General features: G+C 41.7%; 1 protein-coding gene across 4 annotated transcripts in view; it reads left to right on the top strand.

Annotated features, from left to right (window-relative positions):
* The first annotated feature begins 392 nt into the window (after positions 1-392).
* The window catches only part of tent2 (terminal nucleotidyltransferase 2), a 76,610-nt gene continuing 56,376 nt past the window's right edge, over positions 393-20,626 (top strand). For 2 of the 4 annotated variants that reach the window (XM_041904419.1, XM_041904418.2), the window contains exons 1-9: positions 409-497; positions 953-1,158; positions 2,078-2,209; positions 2,430-2,667; positions 6,875-6,989; positions 7,069-7,160; positions 7,287-7,350; positions 12,009-12,075; positions 12,782-12,858. In XM_041904419.1, the coding sequence (XP_041760353.1) occupies positions 1,001-1,158; positions 2,078-2,209; positions 2,430-2,667; positions 6,875-6,989; positions 7,069-7,160; positions 7,287-7,350; positions 12,009-12,075; positions 12,782-12,858 (943 nt within the window). In that variant the 5' untranslated portion in view covers positions 409-497; positions 953-1,000. Of the gene's footprint in view, positions 498-901; positions 1,159-2,077; positions 2,210-2,429; positions 2,668-6,874; positions 6,990-7,068; positions 7,161-7,286; positions 7,351-12,008; positions 12,076-12,781; positions 12,859-20,626 lie in introns of all 4 variants that reach the window. The other 2 variants (XM_041904420.2, XM_041904421.2) reach the window with 2 other exon arrangements.

The raw sequence follows: 20,626 nt of genomic DNA, 5'->3' as shown, positions 1-20,626 counted from the left end.
AAAGAAAGAAATCCTATTTCTCCACTCCTGTTCCCAAGACAAAATTAACATTTGTTGTATCATTTTATTGCAAGAAATGCATAATTCTGCAGGAGTTATTATACTACATGTGAGAGGTTATAGGCCTACAGTCCGTGTCCATATTTCAGTTACAATTCCATTTAACCTATATGAACTTAAATGAGGAATATTCTGGTTATTCATTCAGGGATACTCGTGAGCGGGGATATCAGTTGCATGTAAATAAGACCTTAAGCGGGATATGAGCTACTATCCGGAATACCGTGCTCATGTAAACATGGTCAAAGACCTTTCCTGCTGCTGAATCAGCCGACCTGTGGGTGGCAGTAATGAGTAATTTTATTTGAGGTGCAGAAGAGGCGCATGCGCATTGCTCGAATGCATTTTTTCAGTTCCATCTAACTTTATTTAGACCTTTTTTGGAAATACATACCGGCCGTAATGACGATAGTTGCTCAACGAAACCCCATTCTTTGGTAAGTACCGAACGTATTTTGACATTATTAAGCTTGATAAGATGGTGAATGGCTGCTTCCTGCGGACAAAGGATAATCGCCATATTCAACGTCTCCTGTAAACCCAGATTCTGGTTAAGGGGTAACGCGTGTATGTAGCTAACTAGCATAAGAAGATATACCAAAGAATGTAAGACGTCTTCTCTTTTTAGTCAATAGATGGCCACATGGCTCTGGATATAGCTAGCATAACTGTAGCTAGCTATGAAACTGTTAAGTTTACACTTGTTGTTTACGAATCATGTGAAAAATACAATTTCATTTGTTTGTTGACGCAGACTCAAAACAAACTTGCTACTTAATAGTAGTTCATTACTGCGAAACTGGGTGAAACCACTAACGCTAGCTTGATCAAAATCTTAAAGACTGTTAGCAAAGATCTTGACGTTGTTTCTCGGTTCGTCATCTACCCTGAGACCGATACACCGAGGCGCCATTGATGTTGGACCTCCGTGAGCAGCAGTATGTACCCCAACGCAGCGCCAGCAGGTCGCCCGCCCTACAACCCCAAACGCGTGCATAGTAATGGACTACCCCTGGCCTTCCAACACCACCAGCGACTAACTGAGGCTCAGCGAAACATCACTAACTCAAAGGCAATCGCATGGAATAATGTGGCTGGGTGGGTCTTTCTTTGCTTGTATGTATAGCTAAACAGATTATTGAGAACGCGTTTTCATGCTATATTCATTTACCCTTGCGGACCCAACTCTAACCTACATCCCGAGATAGCTAGCATGCTAACTAGTTATTCAGTCAGATAATATGCCATAGACCATGGTTCCCCAACAGGTGACCTGCGGGCCGAATTTGTGCCCGGGGGTGATTTTTTTATTTGTACGTTAAGTTTTCTTCTTCTATTGTTGGTAATAAAAGACAGTAAAACACAATCAAATCAGCTCCAAGTGAGTTTAATTTTGGAAATCTGTTCCAAAGATATATATATATATATATATATATATATATATATATATATACTTTTATATAAATGTAAGCAAGGTTTGAAATTATGTTTTAGTCAAATATTATATCAGTTTGGGTTTCTTGCGGTCAATTTGCAGTCTACAAATTATTTTAAATTATGTTAAGGCCCCCTGAGAAAAAATTGGTCCACGGCTGAATCTTGTTGATGATCCATGCCATAGACTTTTTGGAAGAGGTCCTCTCAACAGAATGTTGAAAACAATTTTATTTTTGTGTCTAGGGGGTTGGTCCTTATGCAGACACAATTTAAGATAAAATATCCACAATAAAGTATTATTGAACAGACTTTCCCAACGTTGGTCTGCTGTATACTACCTTTCCAGTTTCCTCACCTGACAAATCACTTCCTCTTTGCTTCACCTCACGTCAAAATAAATCCTGCATTTGCGCTATTTGCGAAATAAATACATCATATGCGCAAGCAATACAGAATGAAAATGTGTTCTCTTTAGTTTATAATGGCTACTTGTATGTACTTCTCCCTCTCTTAGCTCTGGTTATCGACTGCTGAGGTAGTTCATGCTGGTGTGTTATTCTCACTGTGTGTGTGTGTGTAGTTTCCATGGTCGGCCTCATCCTGCAGGTCCTCATCTGATTCCACCCTATGATTGGAAGCCCAGTCCCAGCACCCAACCTCTTTCTCCTCCTCCACCTGCTCTTCATGCATCTGCACTGGTCAACAGAAGGAAGTAAGGATTGTTTGTTCTTTCTGTCATTTTTCTTACTGCACCTTTTCATTAGTTCAGGCACCATTTCCCAACGTCAGACCTGTGAGGTTGCAGTGTACCCTGAGTCTAACGTGTCTGTGTGTCTTCCTCTCTCCTGTGTGTGTGCACGTGCATACGTATGTCTTCCTCTCCTGTGTGTGCGCGTTTGTGTGCTTGTATGTCTCCTCCCTATGTTTACTAGGAGGCACAGTGGAGACCACAGCCCATATAATTTGAAGAGGCAGCGCTTCAGTTCCCCTGTCCCCCACCATGGCAGTCCTCCTGAAGCCTGCTGCTCTCCCGCTGTACCCCACCCTGGCCCCAGGGAAACCCAGTCTACCTGGACCCAGCGCTCCCCTCTCAGTCCCCAGCCCTCTGCCCCACGGATGCCACCTCTGTGGGGAGAGAGACCTGGTAGCCCACTGCAGGCCTATGCGAAGGTAAGCCTCAGGATCATGATAATAATGCATATTATACACTACATGACCAAAAGTATGTGGACACCTGCTCGTCGAACATCTCATCCCAAAAGCATGGTCATTAATATGGAGTTCGTCCCCCCTTTGCTGCTATAACAGCCTCCACTCTTCTAGGAAAGATTTCGGGCACTGATTTTGGGTGATTGGGCATGGCTCGCAGTCGGCATTCCAATTCATCCCAAAGGTGTTCGATGGGGTTGAGGTCAGGGCTCTGTGCAGGCCAGTTCTTCCACACTGATTTCGTCAAACCATTTCTGTGTGGACCTTGCTTTGTGCATGGGGGCATTGTCATGCTGAAACAGGAAAGGGCCTTCCCACAAAGTTGGAATCACAGAATCGTCTAGAATGCCATTGTATGATGAAGCGTGATTCAACACTTCAGAGAACGCATTTCCACTGCTCCAGAGTACAATGGCTTTACACCACTCCAGCCGACGCTTGGCATTGCGCAAAGTTATCTTAGGCTTGTGTGCGGCCATGGAAACCCATTTCATGAAGAACAGTTCTTGTGCTGACGTTGCTTCCAGAGGCAGTTTGGAACTCGGTAGTGAGTGTTGCAACCGAGGACAGACTATTTTTATGCGCTATGCGCTTCAGCACTTGGCGGTCCTGTTCTGTGAGCTTGTGTGTGTGGCCTACCACTTCGCGGCTGAGCTGTTGTTGCTCCTAAACGTTTCCACTTCATAATAACAGCACTTACAGTTGACCGTTGCAGCTCTAGCAGGTCAGAAATTTGACGAACTGACTTGTTGGAAAGGTTACATCCTATGACGGTGCTACGTTGAGTCACTGACCTCTTCAGTAAGGCCATTCTACTGCCAGTGTTTGTCTATGGAGATTGCATGGCGGTGTGCTCTATTTTATAAACCTGTCAGCAACGGGTGTGGCTGAAATAGCTGAACCCACTCATTTGAAGGGGTGTCCTTATACTTTTGTATATATAGTGTATGTGTAACGGTTTTCTTTTTATCTAACCGGGGTGTTTACATTCACATTCACATGGATATACAGTACCAGTCAAACGTTTGGACACCTACTCAAGGGTTTTTCTTTATTTTGACTATATTTTATGTTGTAGAATAATAGTGAAGACATCAACACTATGAAATAACACATATGGAATCATCTAGTAACCAAAAAAGTGTTAAACAAATCAAAATATATTTTATATTTGAGATTCTTCAAATAGCCACCCTTTGCCTTGATGACAGCTTTGAACACTTGGCATTCTCTCAACCAGCTTCACCTGGAATGCTTTTCCAACAGTCTTGAAGAAGTTCCCACATATGCTGAGCACTTGTTGGCTGCTTTTCCTTTACGCTGCCGTCCGATTAATCCCAAACCATCTCAATTGGGTTGAGGTCGGGGGATTGTGGAGGCCAGGTCATCTGATGCAGCACTCCATCACTCTCTTTCTTGGTACAATAGCCCTTACACAGCCTGTATGTGTGTTGGGTTATTGTCCTGTTGAAAAACAAATGATAGTCCCACTAAGCCCAAACCAGATGGGATGGCGTATCTCTGCAGAATGCTGTGGTAGCCATGCTGGTTAAGTGTGCCTTGAATTCTAAATGAATCACAGCCAGTGTCACCAGCAAAGCACCGCCACACCAAAACACCACCTCCATGCTTTACGGTGGGAAGTACACATGCGGAGATCATCCGTTCACCCACACCGCGTCTCACAAAGACACAGCGGTTTGAACCAAAAATCTCACATTTGGACTCCAGGTCTAATGTCCATTGTTTGTGTTTTTTGGCCCAAGCAGGTCTCTTCTTATTATTGGTGTCCTTTAGTAGTGGTTTCTATGCTGCAATTCGACCATGAAGGCCTGATTCACGCAGTCCCCTCTGAACAGTTGATTTTGAGATGTGTCTATTACTTGGAACTGTGAAGCATTTTTGAGGCAGGTAACTCTAATGAACTTATCCTCTGCAGCAGAGGTAACTCTGGGTCTTCCATTCCTGTGGCGGTCCTCATGAGAGCCAGTTTCATCATAGCGTTGGATGGTTTTTGCAACTGCATTTGAAGAAAAGTTCTTGACATTTTCCGTATTGACTGACCTTCATGTCTTAGAAATTATGGACTGTCGTTTCTCTTTGCTTATTTGAGCTGTTCTTGCAATAATATGGACGTGGTCTTTTACCAAATAGGGCTATCTTCTGTATACCCCCCTACCTTGTCACAACACAACTGATTGGCTCAAACGCATTAAGACGGAAATAAATTCCACAAATTAACTTTTAAGAAGGCACACCTGTTAATTGAAATGCATTCCAGGTGACTAAGCTGGTTGACAGAATGCCAAGAGTGTGCAAAGCTGTCATCAAGGCAAAGGGTGGCTATTTAAAGAATCTCAAATATAAAATACACTGCTCAAAAAAATAAGGAGAACACTTTAATAACACATCCTGAATGAATGAAATAATCTTATTAAATACTTTTTTCTTTACATAGTTGAATGTGCTGACAACAAAATCACACAAAAATTATCAATGGAAATCAAATGTATCAACCCATGGAGGTCTGGATTTGGAGTCACCCTCAAAATTAAAGTGGAAAACCACACTACAGGCTGATCCAACTTTGATGTAATGTCCTTAAAACAAGTCAAAATGAGGCTCAGTAGTGTGTGTGGCCTCCACGTGCCTGTATGACCTCCCTACAACGCCTGGGCATGCTTCTGATGAGGTGGCGGATGGTCTCCTGAGGGATCTCCTCCCAGACCTGAACTAAAGCATCCGCCAACTCCTGGACAGTCTGTGGTGCAACGTGGCGTTGGTGGATGGAGCGAGACATGATGTCCCAGATGTGCTCAATTGGATTCAGGTCTGGGGAACGGGCGGTCCATAGCATCAATGCCTTCCTCTTGCAGGAACTGCTGACACACTCCAGCCACATGTGGTCTAGCATTGTCTTGCATTAGGAGGAACCCAGGGCCAACCGCACCAGCATATGGTCTCACAAGGGGTCTGAGGATCTCATCTCGGTACCTAATGGCAGTCAGGCTACCTCTGGCGAGCACATGGAGGGCTGTGCGGCCCCCAAAGAAATGCCACACCATGACTGACCCACCGCCAAACCGGTCATTCTGGAGGATGTTGCAGGCAGCAGAACGTTCTCCACGGCGTCTCCAGACTGTCACATCTGTCACGTGCTCAGTGTGAACCTGCTTTCATCTGTGAAGAGCACAGGGCGCCAGTGGCGAATTTGCCAATCTTGGTGTTCTCTGGCAAATGCCAAACGTCCTGCACGGTGTTGGGCTGTAAGCACAACCCAACCTGTGGACGTCGGGCCCTCATACCACCCTCATGGAGTCATACCACCCTCATGAGCAGACACATGCACATTTGTGGCCTGCTGGAGGTCATTTTGCAGGGCTCTGGCAGTGCTCCTCCTTGCACAAAGGCGGAGGTAGCAGTCCTGCTGCTGGGTTGTTGCCCTCCTACGGCCTCCTCCACGTCTCCTGATGTACTGGCCTGTCCCCTGGTAGCGCCTCCATGCTCTGGACATTACGCTGACAGACACAGCAAACCTTCTTGCCACAGCTCGCATTGATGTGCCATCCTGGATGAGCTGCACTACCTGAGCCACTTGTGTGGGTTGTAGACTCCGGCTCATGCTACCACTAGAGTGAAAGCACCGCCAGCATTCAAAAGTGACCAAAACATCAGCCAGGAAGCATATGATCTGAGAAGTGGTCTGTGGTCACCACCTGCAAAACCAGTCCTTTATTAGGGGTGTCTTGCTAATTGCTTATAATTTCCACCTGTTGTCTATTCCATTTGCACAACAGCATGTGAAATGTATTGTCAATCAGTGTTGCTTCCTAAGTGGACAGTTTGATTTCACAGAAGTGTGATTGACTTGGAGTTACATTGTGTTGTTTAAGTGTTCCCTTTATTTTTTTGAGCAGTGTATATTTTGATTTGTTTAACACTTTTTTGGTTACTAGATGATTCCGTATGTGTTATTTCATAGTTTTGATGTCTTCACTATTATTCCACAATGTAGAAAATAGTAAAAATAAAGAAAAACCCTTGAATGAGTAGGTGTGTCCAAACTTTTATCTGGTAGTGTACACAAACAAATATTAGAGATCATGGGAAAACAAGTCCCAGTGGGATAGGCAGTGTGAATCAGCACATGTTGTGTGTTGTCTCTCAGCTGAGTGGTCAGATGGTGGACCTGTTTGAAGCATGCCAGCAGCAGTCGGCTGACCTGGAGTGGAAAGAGCTGTGCAGAGCTCGACTACAGAGGGAGATCCAGAGACTCTTCCCATGTATGTATCTCACACACACAAAACTCACCTGGTAAAATAAGGAATAAAAATGTCGTCCTATTGTCATTAATTTTCTCAGTGGGGAGGTTGTACTTGGCTGGTTCTTCTCTGAATGGTTTTGGCAGCAGGAACAGTGATGCTGACCTCTGTCTGGTCATCCAAGCAGCACCGGTGAGTGCATCAATTACTTATAACACACACACCATTTTGAATGGTCTAGTAACTTACATTGTGCTTTTATTGTCTCATATCTTTATATGAATAAGATGCCCATTTGACCATGTCTGTGTCTGTAAGGTGGACCAGAGGAATGATGCTGTCTATGTACTCGGTCTCATCCAGCAGCTCTTTTACAGGCTCTGTGAGTACTAACTTTTTTAAAGGGGCAATCTGCCATTGGTACATCCATTTTTTTACTTTTAAATTAATGATATACACCCATGAATTCTTGAAGAATATAACTTATAAATGCTTCATGAGCTTAGTTCAACTATCATCAGAACCCAAAATGTAAGCTTGATTTCCTCCATTTGTAAACAGTGTAGTTGTAAACAAACACTGTATAGCCTTACAACATGGTTAAATCTATAGATTAAAACACAAATTTGATTGGTTACATTTTCTCCAGCAGGTGATGGCTGTGTTGTTGTTTGAACTGCAGATTGCACCTTTAACATAAACACATTTCAGCTGTGTGTCCTGGAATGTCTCTCAATACTCTTCATCAACTTCCTTTTCTTGTCTCCTCTCCCTTTCTCCTCTCCATTATGAGCACTAGTAGGTGAAAGGACTGGATAGAGTTCTGCCTTATTGTTACACCAAATTGCTTTCACGTGTCAGATCATTGGGCTTGGCCCATCCTGTTTCATGGGATCAAGTAATAATGAAACATGGAGATGTTCTGATAAAGGAGCAGCCCTATGTCTCCCCAGTGGCCTCTAGAGTGAGCTGTAGGTAACTAAAATTGTGTGTGCAATAGGGCTGACCCCATTTAGTTGACTGGTCAATTGTTTGGTAGATAGGCTGTTGGTTGACCGAGATTTCTTTAGTCGAGTGGACTGATCCATTGTGGAGGCCGTGGGGATGGCACAGTCTTAAGACGTGCTTCTGAAATTGTGTATTGTTATATTACATAAGAGAAACGGTGCAACACTAATACAAATATTATTTTATTTGGATCGAACCCAGAACCCTGGCGCCATGCTCTACCAACTGAGCTACATGGGACTATAACCACATCAGTGCACTGTTGAATTGGCGCCTTTTCCTAGACCATGTTGCTATGTGCATAATAGCAAAGTTAACCCGCATATTGGTGTTGAGAACAATGCCGCGGAGGCAGCAGCAGAATGAGGAGATGGGAAAACAGCCCTTGCCTTATTGTCTAAGAAAAGTGAGGAGAGAGGAAACCCCAACTTAATTAGGTCTATAATCAATAGCCTAACTGTTAAATGTGCCTGGCTTTATAAATCATCCATATATATCTACAGAAATAAGACAGATCCTGCTTCTGTTGCATGTTTGAGTGTTTGTTTAATAGCCTACTGATTCCGTGAGCACCAAGCCTCACGCAACGACATGTCAAGTAAATAAATTCGGCTCTTTTTAATATTTGCTTTGCTGTAATAAATGCTTTACACTTTTTTTTTGTTTGAACAGCCTCTCTGGTATTATTTATAATTGATTTAGTGTTTACACTGTTCCAAATTGTCCAAAATCATATTTATAATAATAACACTCCTTTTTCTTGATCTCCTTATTGTTATTATTATTATTATTATTATAATAAGTAATGTAATTGTCATTAGTAGGCTTAGTATAGCAGCCTTGTATAACCACCATCGAGCTGTAGGCCTAAGAGCACATCCTGTTTAGTCTTAATACCGTAACTTACTTAGGCCTATATTTCAATACTTCTATAGGCTACTTTATCAATCATTCATTTGTAAACGTCATCACACAGCATACGAGTCATTCATGATTTGAAATGCAATCAAGCATTTTAGTTTTAAAATAAAGCGAGCCTTGAATAATTAGCTTAAACAATAAACAGTTCAATTTCGGAAATTATATTCACAAATGAATGCTGCTGTTTTTAGTCTTTGCTGTAATAAAGGCGAAACATATATATTTTTTTTACAACAGACTCTCTGGTACGCTTATACTTTATTTAGTGTTTTACATTGTTCCAAACGGTCAGAAAAAGTATATTGTAAGCTCTACAGCATCTGTTTGGCACACATAATATGCACTCAGTGCTTGCTGCTTACCTTCTTTTTCTTGATCTCCAGTACTTTCCACAACTAGTTACATTTGTTCCACACATCAGACTTTCCCTTTACCACCTGAGCAACCTGTAAATATTCCCTTGTTTCGAGTTTGTCACGTCCTCTGCATCCATTTTGCTGTCACATGTTACGGTGTTCAGAGTTTGTTATAACCAATTTATTGACGGGATTATGATATGGTATAGGCACTGCCTGCCCGCTCATTAGGCAGGATTAGGTGGCTTGGCCTTTTTAGGTGAGCGCTGATGCCGCCCTTTGATAAGCAGTGCCCACTTTGTCAAAGGCAGGGACGCAAAATATTTTACTTGTTCATTCCTAGCGCACCTCTCCAGGGTGCTGTTGTAGAGACGCATCTCTGCACCGCTCCACCAACGATAAGTCAAAAAAGTTATAATAATCTAACAAATCATGTATTAGATATAGGATATGGTAGAAAGAGTATGTGGCCTTTCTGTAGCCTACAGGCTGGAGATAAAATGTATGCCAATGTAATAAGACGGACACTTTTTACATCAGGTTTCTCCGATCAAATAGCCTAAACTAAATGGCGCTCAATCAAAAAATGTTTTTGCTGTCATGTTAACAAAGCAACATATCCTAAAAACAGGACAGGTCAAAGTAAAATGGATGATATGGAATGGACAATCACAACTGTTGTCCAGGAGTTTCAACCCATTGTCATGATCAGTGGTTTCAAGTTTGTATCTGTAAATTTTTTGGCAAGCTGATCGTAGCGAAAAAGAAAATACTCATGCATTTCCCGCTGTATAAACACATAGCAAATAGTCTCGCGATAACTCCTGATAAAGTTGGTCAGCTGATATTCAGAGCTTAAATAGCCAAATTGATTAGTCACAGGAATCAGGACTAATAAAGCCAATGCAATGGCCTGTTTTGCAAACGGTGGGCCTACCACATGGATGGGCATTCATACAAGTCCATTGGGGTCCGACATGGTAGGCTACACCCTAGTAAGCACGAGCTGACGTCTTTTTTTGGTCTTGTCCGGCTGTCGTTTTTTAAAAGTTTTACACATCATATGCTTACCACATACAGTAGATGTGCATTCATAAAATTACATTTCAGGCACGCTGTAGGCTATACCTCAGTAAGCACGGACCAACGGCAACGCCTTTTGGACGTCTTTTTTTTGGGTGCAGTTCAGGACCAGCTTTGATCTCCACTTCCACGGACATTGGTTTTTGGTCCGGACCAAATCTGAACCAATCATAGATGTTTATGTTTTGTTCAGATGTTGTCCAATCTGCACCAGCCTTGATTTGGTAAATTACTTATTTTCTACTTTCATTCAGAACTGAAAATGAACTTGATTTCAACGTCCGGAAAAAACGTATGTTCAGCGTCCTGGAAAATATATATTTTAAACATACGGAAATACCTTTTCACCTTTCATTTAGAACCTAAATTGTACTTTCTATTCAACGTCATTTTGCTTATTGGGACTATTGTAGTTTTGCGGGGGCTGTATTTTTTGGTCTCCCTATGGCGGCAGAATGACAAAGATAGGCCCTGGCTATAGGTCAGGCCCTATTCGGACCGGATTAGTTTTACTGGGGGAGGTCGGGTAATGTAATTATGTGCACGAGCACAAAACACATCTGTAATTTTAGTCCCGTCTGAATCTGCCATGTCAGTCATTTTTACATGGCAGGAGAGTAACAATTCCAGCCAGAATAACCTACTGTTTTTTTGGCGAACTGCAATGTAGTCTGATAATACTAGTCCTGTGCGAATTGACATCCCTGTATTTTGAGAGAAATGTCTGAGTTTGACATGTTGCTCGCGGTTTGCGCAAGAAAACAGTAACTGATTCGATAAATTGAGCTAAGTGCTGCGCATAAGCTATATATGAATGGCCTACATGTAGTCTATCTACTTTCACAGTGAATTATTTTGTTTATATGTTTTGTGCGTATGAATTGAATATTGCCAAATGCATCAGTAAAAATTATTGAGCCTATTTAATGCAACCCTTGCTATTAATAGATCGCAAAGCAGCAGCATACAACTGACCAAAACGTTTGGAAATGAGAAGTTAACTTTCTATCCATAGCTTTAAAATGCATCTCAAGTGCAATTGCACTGTTTAGCTCACATCTAAAGGCTGTGGGGCATTTTAAGACGTACAGCAGATCACTAAAATATTATAATGTTTATGACACTTCCTCAATTCAAATATTATGGCGACGCTATAGTAAATATGGTTTGGTATGGTTTAGAAACGTGTGAACCAAGCTTGAGTTATCAGTGTGGCCCGATCACCTGGACATGTTGAAATACTGAATAATATCTTCACGCCTAGAATAAATACCTCCAGGCTTCGGTCACAACTGTCAATTTATTGGGAACAAAGCACGTCTGAGCCTGGCCCGGCACAATCAAATCAATTGCTGGTCGGACTCCGTCTATTCATTTGTGTGTCTTTTAATTATTTTAATCAAACCGTGTGCTTAAAGCATCAGACAAGCTCTGAATATAGTTGACTTGATTAAAACGCAGAAGATGTGTCAATATATGGGAAAATACACGTTAAAAAAATTTAAAAATCGATTGGTCGAAAGAATAGACGACTTTTGGTCTACCAATATTTTTATTTTGTCGGGGGCAGCCCTAGTGTGCAATGTTGTTGATTTTGGGCGGTCTTAGTAAAAAAGAAAATATGTGCAGTGTGTTGTGGAGTTGATGGATATGTGTGTGTTCTGGTCCACAGCGTACATGGAGAGGCCTCAACTGATCCGAGCCAAGGTCCCCATCCTCAAATTCAGAGACAAAGTCAGGTGGGTCGAAACCTCTATCAATGACTTTTTCTTTGTATTTTTGCTTTTCCCAAATGCATTTAGGCTTAGCAGGCAGAGGCAACACAGGCAAGGAAAGACTCCTTGAGAGAAACTTTCAGAGGAACCACTCTTGAGGGGGAGCCAATATTCCTCTTGCTGACTGGGTAGAATGGTAGAGGTTCTCGTTCACACAGTACTCAGGTGTTAAAGTTCTCAGTCACTGAGAATTGGTCAAACTTGCAGTTTATTATGGTGCAGTGTACAAAATGATCCTCTTTCCCTAAAAGCGTGATGGTCATTACTTTTTTACATGAAAGGGGAGGTTAACCACAGACAATCGATCTGAGAGACTTACATTTCAGTCATGGGATAATAACATTTTTTAACCCCTGAATACTGCTGTGCATCAAATATTTCTTTATAGACGTAATAAATATTGACATGTTACTAATGGTCTATTTCCACAGTAGTACAGTACATGGGTAATGAACTGGGTATATCAGGGATGGGCAACTTTGATGGGGGTGGGGGCCACAAAAAACTCATCATGAGGGCTGCAGTTGCTCGCGGGTCTACGTACCCACATTTTTGGGCCGGAGAAATTGAGCCGAGGACCTTCAAAAGGGGGAGGCCACCAGTTGCCCATCCCTGGGGTATATCAAACCTTTCTCTATAAAAAGCTATTTCTCTCTTCCCTTCTCTCCAGTGGAGTGGAGTTTGATCTGAACGTAAACAACACTGTAGGGATCAGAAACACCTTCCTGCTGAGAAGTTACGCCGACGGTAAGGACACACACACACACACACAACCTGTCGCCTCTCACCCTCACCTGGTTACTGGTGAAACTAAATAATCAGTTTGTGGTTGACACTAAAACTGGCGATCTAAATTAGGTCTGCCTGGGACTGTTTTCTTCATCTCGATCCTGCTGCTTTTCTTACCGCACTCGCCCGCTCCCAGCGGACTTCTTGCCTGACTCCCACCTGCTCCGCAAGAACTGGTCCTGAACCCAACCTCAGTCCCGCAATGTTATTTTAGGTGTATGTGACGCAGCTCACGTTGCAGCCTCGGTCCCAGCAATTTTGCCACCCTAGGCAAGATCAAAATGTACAAAAATAGGTTAAAATACCAGAGATTCTCGTGTGGCCCATTATATTATGGGATTGTATTATTGGGCTATATCAGCAGTGTTTTCCCTAGGATTTATTTTAGCTGCTTGGTGAATGGCATGGTCTTCACATATTTTTTTTTTAGAGGCCTTCCTTTTGGCCGCAGAGAATAGACTTTCAGAGAATGGTGAAAAAATGCATGCTGAGGGCAAAAAGATCCACTCTACAAATTATTACTAACCCAAACACAGTGGGGCACAATGAGGGCCTTCTACGCCTTCAGAGAAGAGCTAAAGATTTATAAAATTATAATGATATTGTTATTTTCCATGATGTTCTGATTTAATGTCTGAAAATATCCATTTTAGATAGAAGGCATCTGCCATTCAACTGTATTAGGGAAATTAATTTTTTGTTGACAGTGGAATCAACTAGTCACATTTTTACTTGTAATAGGTGTGACCGTTTTTACAAAAACTTCTGCTTTCTTGAAGGCCAACAGGTCACTGCGCAATAGCAAGCAGTAGTTTTCCCACAATCAAACTAGCTAGTTTGCAGCAGGTGTTTTTAAAGAGGATGTCGTTGCTAATTTGTTAGCTTCTCCCTTTTCAAGAATAAGTTTAAACAATAAATTACGTTTCAAATGATAATCTGGTGAGTGGAACTGTTTTTTTTATTGTGGCTAGCTTGCTGTTAGCCATGTCTTTTGAAAATAACTTGTGTGGGTGAAAGATTGTTGCATTTAAACTTCAGATCACCGATTACTTTGTGTGCTAAACATGAAATGTTTTTTTGCAATGGGAAGTAATAGTTGTACATTTCAGTTGGGAAATGCTCAGCCCAATGGTTGTGTTTTTGTATTCTTATGATTGGGACCTACTGGCTTATTATGGCAGAGTGAATGGACTGCTTATCCTTTAACATCATGCTGTGTGTGACCGCTATTTTTACATTGGCAGTGGTGCCTGGAGAAGTGGGTATACTGCAATTTTGCCAAAACATTTCCAAATGGCCTGCCCGGCGAAGGAAAGGCGCCCTGTGTGGAAAATTCTTTTTTTTTTTTAATGAGTTTTCCTATAGAATTCTCTGATTTTCACTCTCAATCACACTTTAATAAAATACAGAAAAATAACTAATTTATTTACAAAACTATTTAAAGGGGAATTTTACCCTGGGGGAATCTGGGCTTGTTTTCATAATGTCTGAGGCATTTCTAGGTCAGTGATATTTCACACACAATTGCCCATGAGGAAGGCTTCGCCCGCTGAATGATACACCGATGACAGCTTCCAGTGTATTGGTGGGGGGGGGGGGGAGGTCTGAAAATATATGTAGTCCTGCTGTGTGGCATTTCGAGAAGGCTCTATGTGATACTGATTGCACTATACATTTTTGTGCGTGTAGATATGGTTGTCCTTGTTCGATAGAGCCATTGGACAACTTTCAGCAATGTTCCTATCAGCGGGTTCATTGCAAAATATACAAGCTGACACATTTTTTCCATTTCCAGTCTGAACTGGTGTGGGGCGGTGCTTCGTGCTCTGGCCCTGTCCCCCAAGGCAGGCTTTTTTGAAAGGGAGGCGACACTAACAACACAATCCTTTGGGCTAAACTGAAAGAACTGACCAGACCACAAAGGCTTCAAGTGATTCCTCTCATCAACATGAATTTGACGATGGAGCATTTATTTTTATCTACATGGTGACATTCAACCGTCCATGTTTCTAAGAGTTGGATTTGGCGAGAAGCTCCGCTACAGCTGATGCCAGCACCAATAGGGCAGATGACAAATACGGTGGTAAGTTATTTTTCCTGCAAGCCATCTAGCTAGCTAACTTTAGTTTATCTACTGAAACCCATATTGGTTATTGCTAGCTAACATACTACTGTGTTACAGTGGGGGGAAATCAAATTAATTTAGGTAGGTAGCTAAGTTAACTAAACAACTACAGGTAGCCATATCTGTGATAAAAAATAGAAGAGGTTTTACAATCGGAGATCCTATTGTATCTCGATTGTGAAACCTTTTCTCTTTTTAGCCGTAGATATGACTAATAAACAACAAGCTATAACATTTCAACCATCCACCTAAAGCTAAGTTTACCAGCAAACGTTAGCACACGACTGGAGTTGGCTAGCTAGTTAGCCTGGCACCTGCTAACTCGTTAGTATGCGCCAGGCCTCCCGTTTTTGACTTTTTAGGAAATGTGTAACATCAGCATCTGTAAATAGTTTTACTAGCTAGCTATGTAACATAATTGACAAAGGTTGACATTGGTTATGATTATGACCATGGATGCATTTCAAAATCACAAAATTATAGGCATGACGCAAGACAGGATTCCAAACAGATGTAAATATCCATAATTGGCTATCCAGCAAGCTAGCTAGCTAAGTTTACTAGCGAACAGTGAGGAGAAACAATAATTACAATTTAACTGTTATAAAGCTGGTTTTACTATACAAATATTTGCCTAAGCATGCCTGTTAGACATGGCTGTAGCTAGATACTGTCTGCCTACCTTCCTTGGTACATTTGCACAGTCTGGTCACTGGGCAAACTTTGAGGGTTATGCCATATTTCTTTCTATTAGGCTAGATATTGTTTTAAATGTAATCTCTGTGCCAATGCACATGTAAGCATGTTTAACTAGTCTACCCTAATTGGTGTTATGCTTGCACAGTTCAACTCTCATTCAAACTGTGCAAAGGAGTATAATTGTATTATCTTTTTTTGTTTTGCAGACTGCTGTGTGGTGCCTGGGCTTCTTTCTGGAGTGGAATCTTGGAGGAAAAACAGAATTCCTTTGCCTGCGTGTCATTGTAGCAGATCTGTATCCCTCTCGATGGATTGGACATTATGTTGGATTTCAAGCAGAAGATGGCTCAAGAGCTGAATGGCAGTTTGATCATGACAACACTCCTCCCACAGCTTTACAAGTGTTCCCTGAATTTACTGTATGTTTCTTTGGAATGGCAATTTCATAATGACAACCTATCCTGTCATCTGCTGAACACCAGTTCTCTTAGCTACAGATTGTTACACCAGATAATGTGTTTTTGGTATCCATGACTGGGAGTTACACAATAGGTACTGTTTGGTATTGACGCTTTCTTCATCCTCGATTTGTGGAAACAGGAGTCTCATAAAATGTATGTCCAGTTGCAGAGGGTCAGTTTGAATTCAGTTATTAAAATAAATACTTTTTTTGCTCCATCGACGTGTATGCCGCCATCTTGTCTATTTCAAGTATTTTCTAATTGATTGAGACAGTTGTCTGTCATCCTGACATGCGGAACTTTGGGGTGGACACTCGCCTGTCTCGATCAATGAGAGAAGACTTGAAAAAGATAAGATGGCGGCGTACACTGTTGGACTATTTCATGGAGCAAAAAAATATTTATTTTAAAAACTGAGCATTTTCTAAATTCATACGGACCCCCTGCAACTGGACATAGACATTTTATGAGACTCCTGTTTCCATGACTCGAGGACGAAGACGGCATCGCCAAGATTGGTCAAATTCTGTGCAACACCAAACAGTACCTATCCCTGTAAGATACCAGAAATCTTTGGTTAAATCACATTATCTGTTGTAACAATCTGCAGCTACAGTTCTCTGCACTTTACTATACATGAGACACACTGAACTGTACTACACTGTTCAGACTGTATTTTTTTGTTACTTTTATCATATCATTAATGTTGAATACCCAGTTCTCTTTTTGAGTTGTCATTAAATATTGTATACTCCCCTGTATTTTAGATTTTGACAAATAAACATTATTTGGATATATCTGAATGTCTAACATCTGTTTAATATTACAGAGCCCTGGACTGCTTAGTGCCTTCGGAAAGTATTCAGACCCCTTGACTTTTTCCATATTTTATGTTACAGCCTTATTCTAAATACAAAAATCTAAAATCTACACACAATACCCCGTAATGAAAGAGCAAAAACAGGTTTTTAGAAATTATTGCTCATTTATGAATATAGAAACTGAAATATTAGATTTACATAAAGTATTCATACCCTTTACTCAGTACTTTGTTGAAGCACCTTTGGCAGCGATTACAGCATAGATTCTTCTTGGCTATGACAGTAAAGGTTAGCATGCCTGTATTTGGGGAGTTTCTCCCATTCTTTTCTGCAGATCCTCTCAAGCTCTGTCAGGTTGGAAGGGGAGCATCGCTGCACAGCTATTTTCATGTCTCTCCAGAGATGTTCGATCAGGTTCAAGTCCGGGCTCTGGCTGGGCCACTCAAGGACATTCAGAGACTTGTCCCGAAGCCACTCCTGCGTTGTCCTGGCTGTGCGCTTCGGGTCATTGTCCTGATGGAAGGTGAACCTTCGCCCCAGTCTGAGGACCTGAGCGCTCTGGAGTAGGTTTTCATCAAGGATCTATAATATAAATATAATATGCCATTTATCAGACGCTTTTATCCAAAGCGACTTAGTCATGCGTGCATAATTATTTTTTTTGTGTGTATGGGTGGTCCCGGGGATCGAACCCACTACCTTGGCATTACAAGCGCTGTGCTCTACCAGCTGAGCTACAGAGGATCTCTCTGTACTTTGCTACGTTAATCTTTGCCTCGATCCTGACTAGTCTCCCAGTCCCTGCCGCTGAAAAACATCCCCACAGCATGATGCTGCCAACATCAATCTTCACCTCCAGACGTGACGCTTGGCATTCAGGCCAAAGAGTTAAATATTGGTTTCATCAGACCAGATGCTCTTGTTTCTCATGGTCTGGTCTTTAGGTGCCTTTTGGCAAACTCCAAGCGGGCTGTCATGTGCCTTTTACTCAGGAGTGGCTTCCGTCTGGCCACTCTACCATAAAGGCCTGATTGGTGGAGTACTGCAGAGATGGTTGTCCTTCTGGAAGGTTCTCCCATCTCCACAGAGGAACTCTGGAGCTCTGTCAGTGACTATCGGGTTCTTGGTCACTTCCCTGACCAAGGCCCTTCTGCCCCGATTGCTCAGTTTTGCCGGGCGGCTAGCTCTAGGAAGAGTCTTGGTGGTTCCAAACTTCTTCCATTTAAGAAGGATTGAGGCCGCTGTGTTCTTGGACCTTCAATGCTGCAGAAATGTTTTGGTACTCTTCCCCAGATCTGTGCCTCGACCTGAGCTCAATTTCGACTCTCATAGCAAAGGGTCTGAATATTTATGTAAATAAGGTATTTCTATTTTTATTTTTAATGCATTTGCAAAAACAATGAAAAACCTGTTTTCACTTTTTTATTATGTGGTATTGTGTGTAGATGAGGATTTTTTATTTATTTAATCCATTTTAGAATAAGGCTGTAACGTAAGAAAGTGGAAAAAGTTAAGGGGTCTGAATACTTTCTGAAGGCACTGTAAATACATTCTGTGAATCCATAAAGGCAAACACATTTTGAGGCTTGATCGAAAATATCCATATTTATTTTATGGTCCTTTATCCGGCTTCGGTACACTGGCAATGGTGTTTGGCGTGGTGGGTTGTTAAAGCAGAGTGCTTGTGGCGAATGGTGTTGTCCCGGTGTACGGCCAGCTGGATAAGACTGCCATAAGTGGTGTAGGACCTCTTGCAGAAGATTTGCTGGTACTGCACATCTCCTGGAAAGACATGGTTGTGGTGTTTAAAATTTTACACTTTTTGTGGAAGGGGCATAGGGCAACACTCCTTTTTTGGTAACGGTGTCAACTGATTGGGACCTAAGTGTTAGACACAGACTAGTGTTTTCTTTAGGGACATAGGGATCTGCTTTTGAGAGGAAAGATAAGGCAACAAAGTGAATGGGCTGGGGGGGGCTGCAGAAGGTGTGAAAAGTCTTAGGAGGAGAGTTCTTACACAGTATGTTTTGTTGTGGATGGGAGATTGAAAAAGGCGCCATTTCTCCTCAATCGTTCTCATACACATTACATTTACTGTCTCTTAAGCACAACCAAAAACCCCTTCCTCAAGCCCATTGACTTAGACAGATCATTCATGTCAATAGTAGCAGGGGATTTTTGTAGACGTGTCCTTGAATTGTGTGTTGAGAATTTGCAGAGAAGAATGAGGTGGTTGTGTCATTAGTGTTGTCTTGATTTTAGACCTGTCAGTGTCCCTGGCTCGTTTTAGTCCCACAATCTTGTTGTGCTCCATAACCCCCCATGCTTGTGTACCCAAAATGCCACCGCTTTGGGGTATCTTTCACTAGGGTCCGTGGAAGGACTCCAGATAACCTGAGTTTTACAAAGAGAAAAGGTAAAGAGTAAAGGGGTAGACTAAATTGATTACATTGGCTGGATGGTACTCTGTGGTCCTCAGGCTACATCTAACCACATGCAACCCCATAACACAAACACTACCAAACTCATTTTTATACCATGCTTACTGTAAATTGAGCTATCTTTTCCGTCAGCTTATCTTTTGCCTACTTACCTTCACCTTGTGCAGAGCTTGGGGTTGGAAACACATGCTGTTGGAATCAGATGATGTACCATCTATAACAGAACACACAACAATACACAATTTAACCACCTCACTAATTGTGTTGATCTCTATTAGACTGGCTAGCTTAGCACACCTAACATGGACATTTCAATATTGTCAGCTTGCTGTTAGCTAGTTAGCGTCACTAAATTGGCAGCAAGATTACTAGCAGGCTGAGAACCAACTAACCATAGACAATTTATACACATTCATAATTACTACCAACACACCGAGAGTGAGTTAACTATATTGACAATTCTATTTTTACTAACAGTGTTTTCCAGACAAGGGTGGAATAGATGGCTACCAGATTGAGTTACTCTTATTTGTTAACTAGCTTACGTTAATCAAAGAGAGAACGAACGGACAGACATGTTTACTCAGCTGAAGGTAGCTACCAGTCTAGCAGTGACTAATTGATTTAACAGTGTATCAAAAAGATAGCTAGCTACAGTGCATTTGGAAAGTATTCAGACCTCTTGACCGTTTCCACATTTTGTTACGTTACAGCCTTATTCTAAAATTGATTAAATAAATAAATCTTCATCAATCTACACATAATACCCCATAATAACAAAGTGAAAACAAATGTATTAAATAGAAAAAACAGATACCTTATTTACATAAATATTCAGACCCTTTGCTATGAGAGTCGAAATTGAGCTCAGGTGCATCCTGTTTCCATAGATCATCCTTGTTGTTTTTACAACTTGATTTGAGTTCACCGGTAGTAAATTCAATTGATTGGACATGATTTGGAAAGGCACACACTTGTCTATATAAAGTCCCACAGTTGACAGTGCATGTCAGAGCAGAAACCAAGCCATGAGGTCGAAGGAATTGTCCGTAGAGCTCCGAGACAGGCTTGTGTTGAGGCACAGGGAAGGATACCAAAAAAGGCAGGACTGTGTCGGCACAGATCTAGGGAAGGGCACCAAAAAATTTCTGGAGTATTGAAGGTCCCCAAGAACACAGT

The sequence above is a fragment of the Coregonus clupeaformis genome, chromosome 18, assembly GCF_020615455.1.
Source record: "Coregonus clupeaformis isolate EN_2021a chromosome 18, ASM2061545v1, whole genome shotgun sequence".
In the NCBI taxonomy this organism is placed as follows: domain Eukaryota; kingdom Metazoa; phylum Chordata; class Actinopteri; order Salmoniformes; family Salmonidae; genus Coregonus; species Coregonus clupeaformis.
The sequence above is the reverse complement of the archived record's forward strand: the minus strand, read 5'-3'. Positions and strand labels throughout refer to the sequence as shown.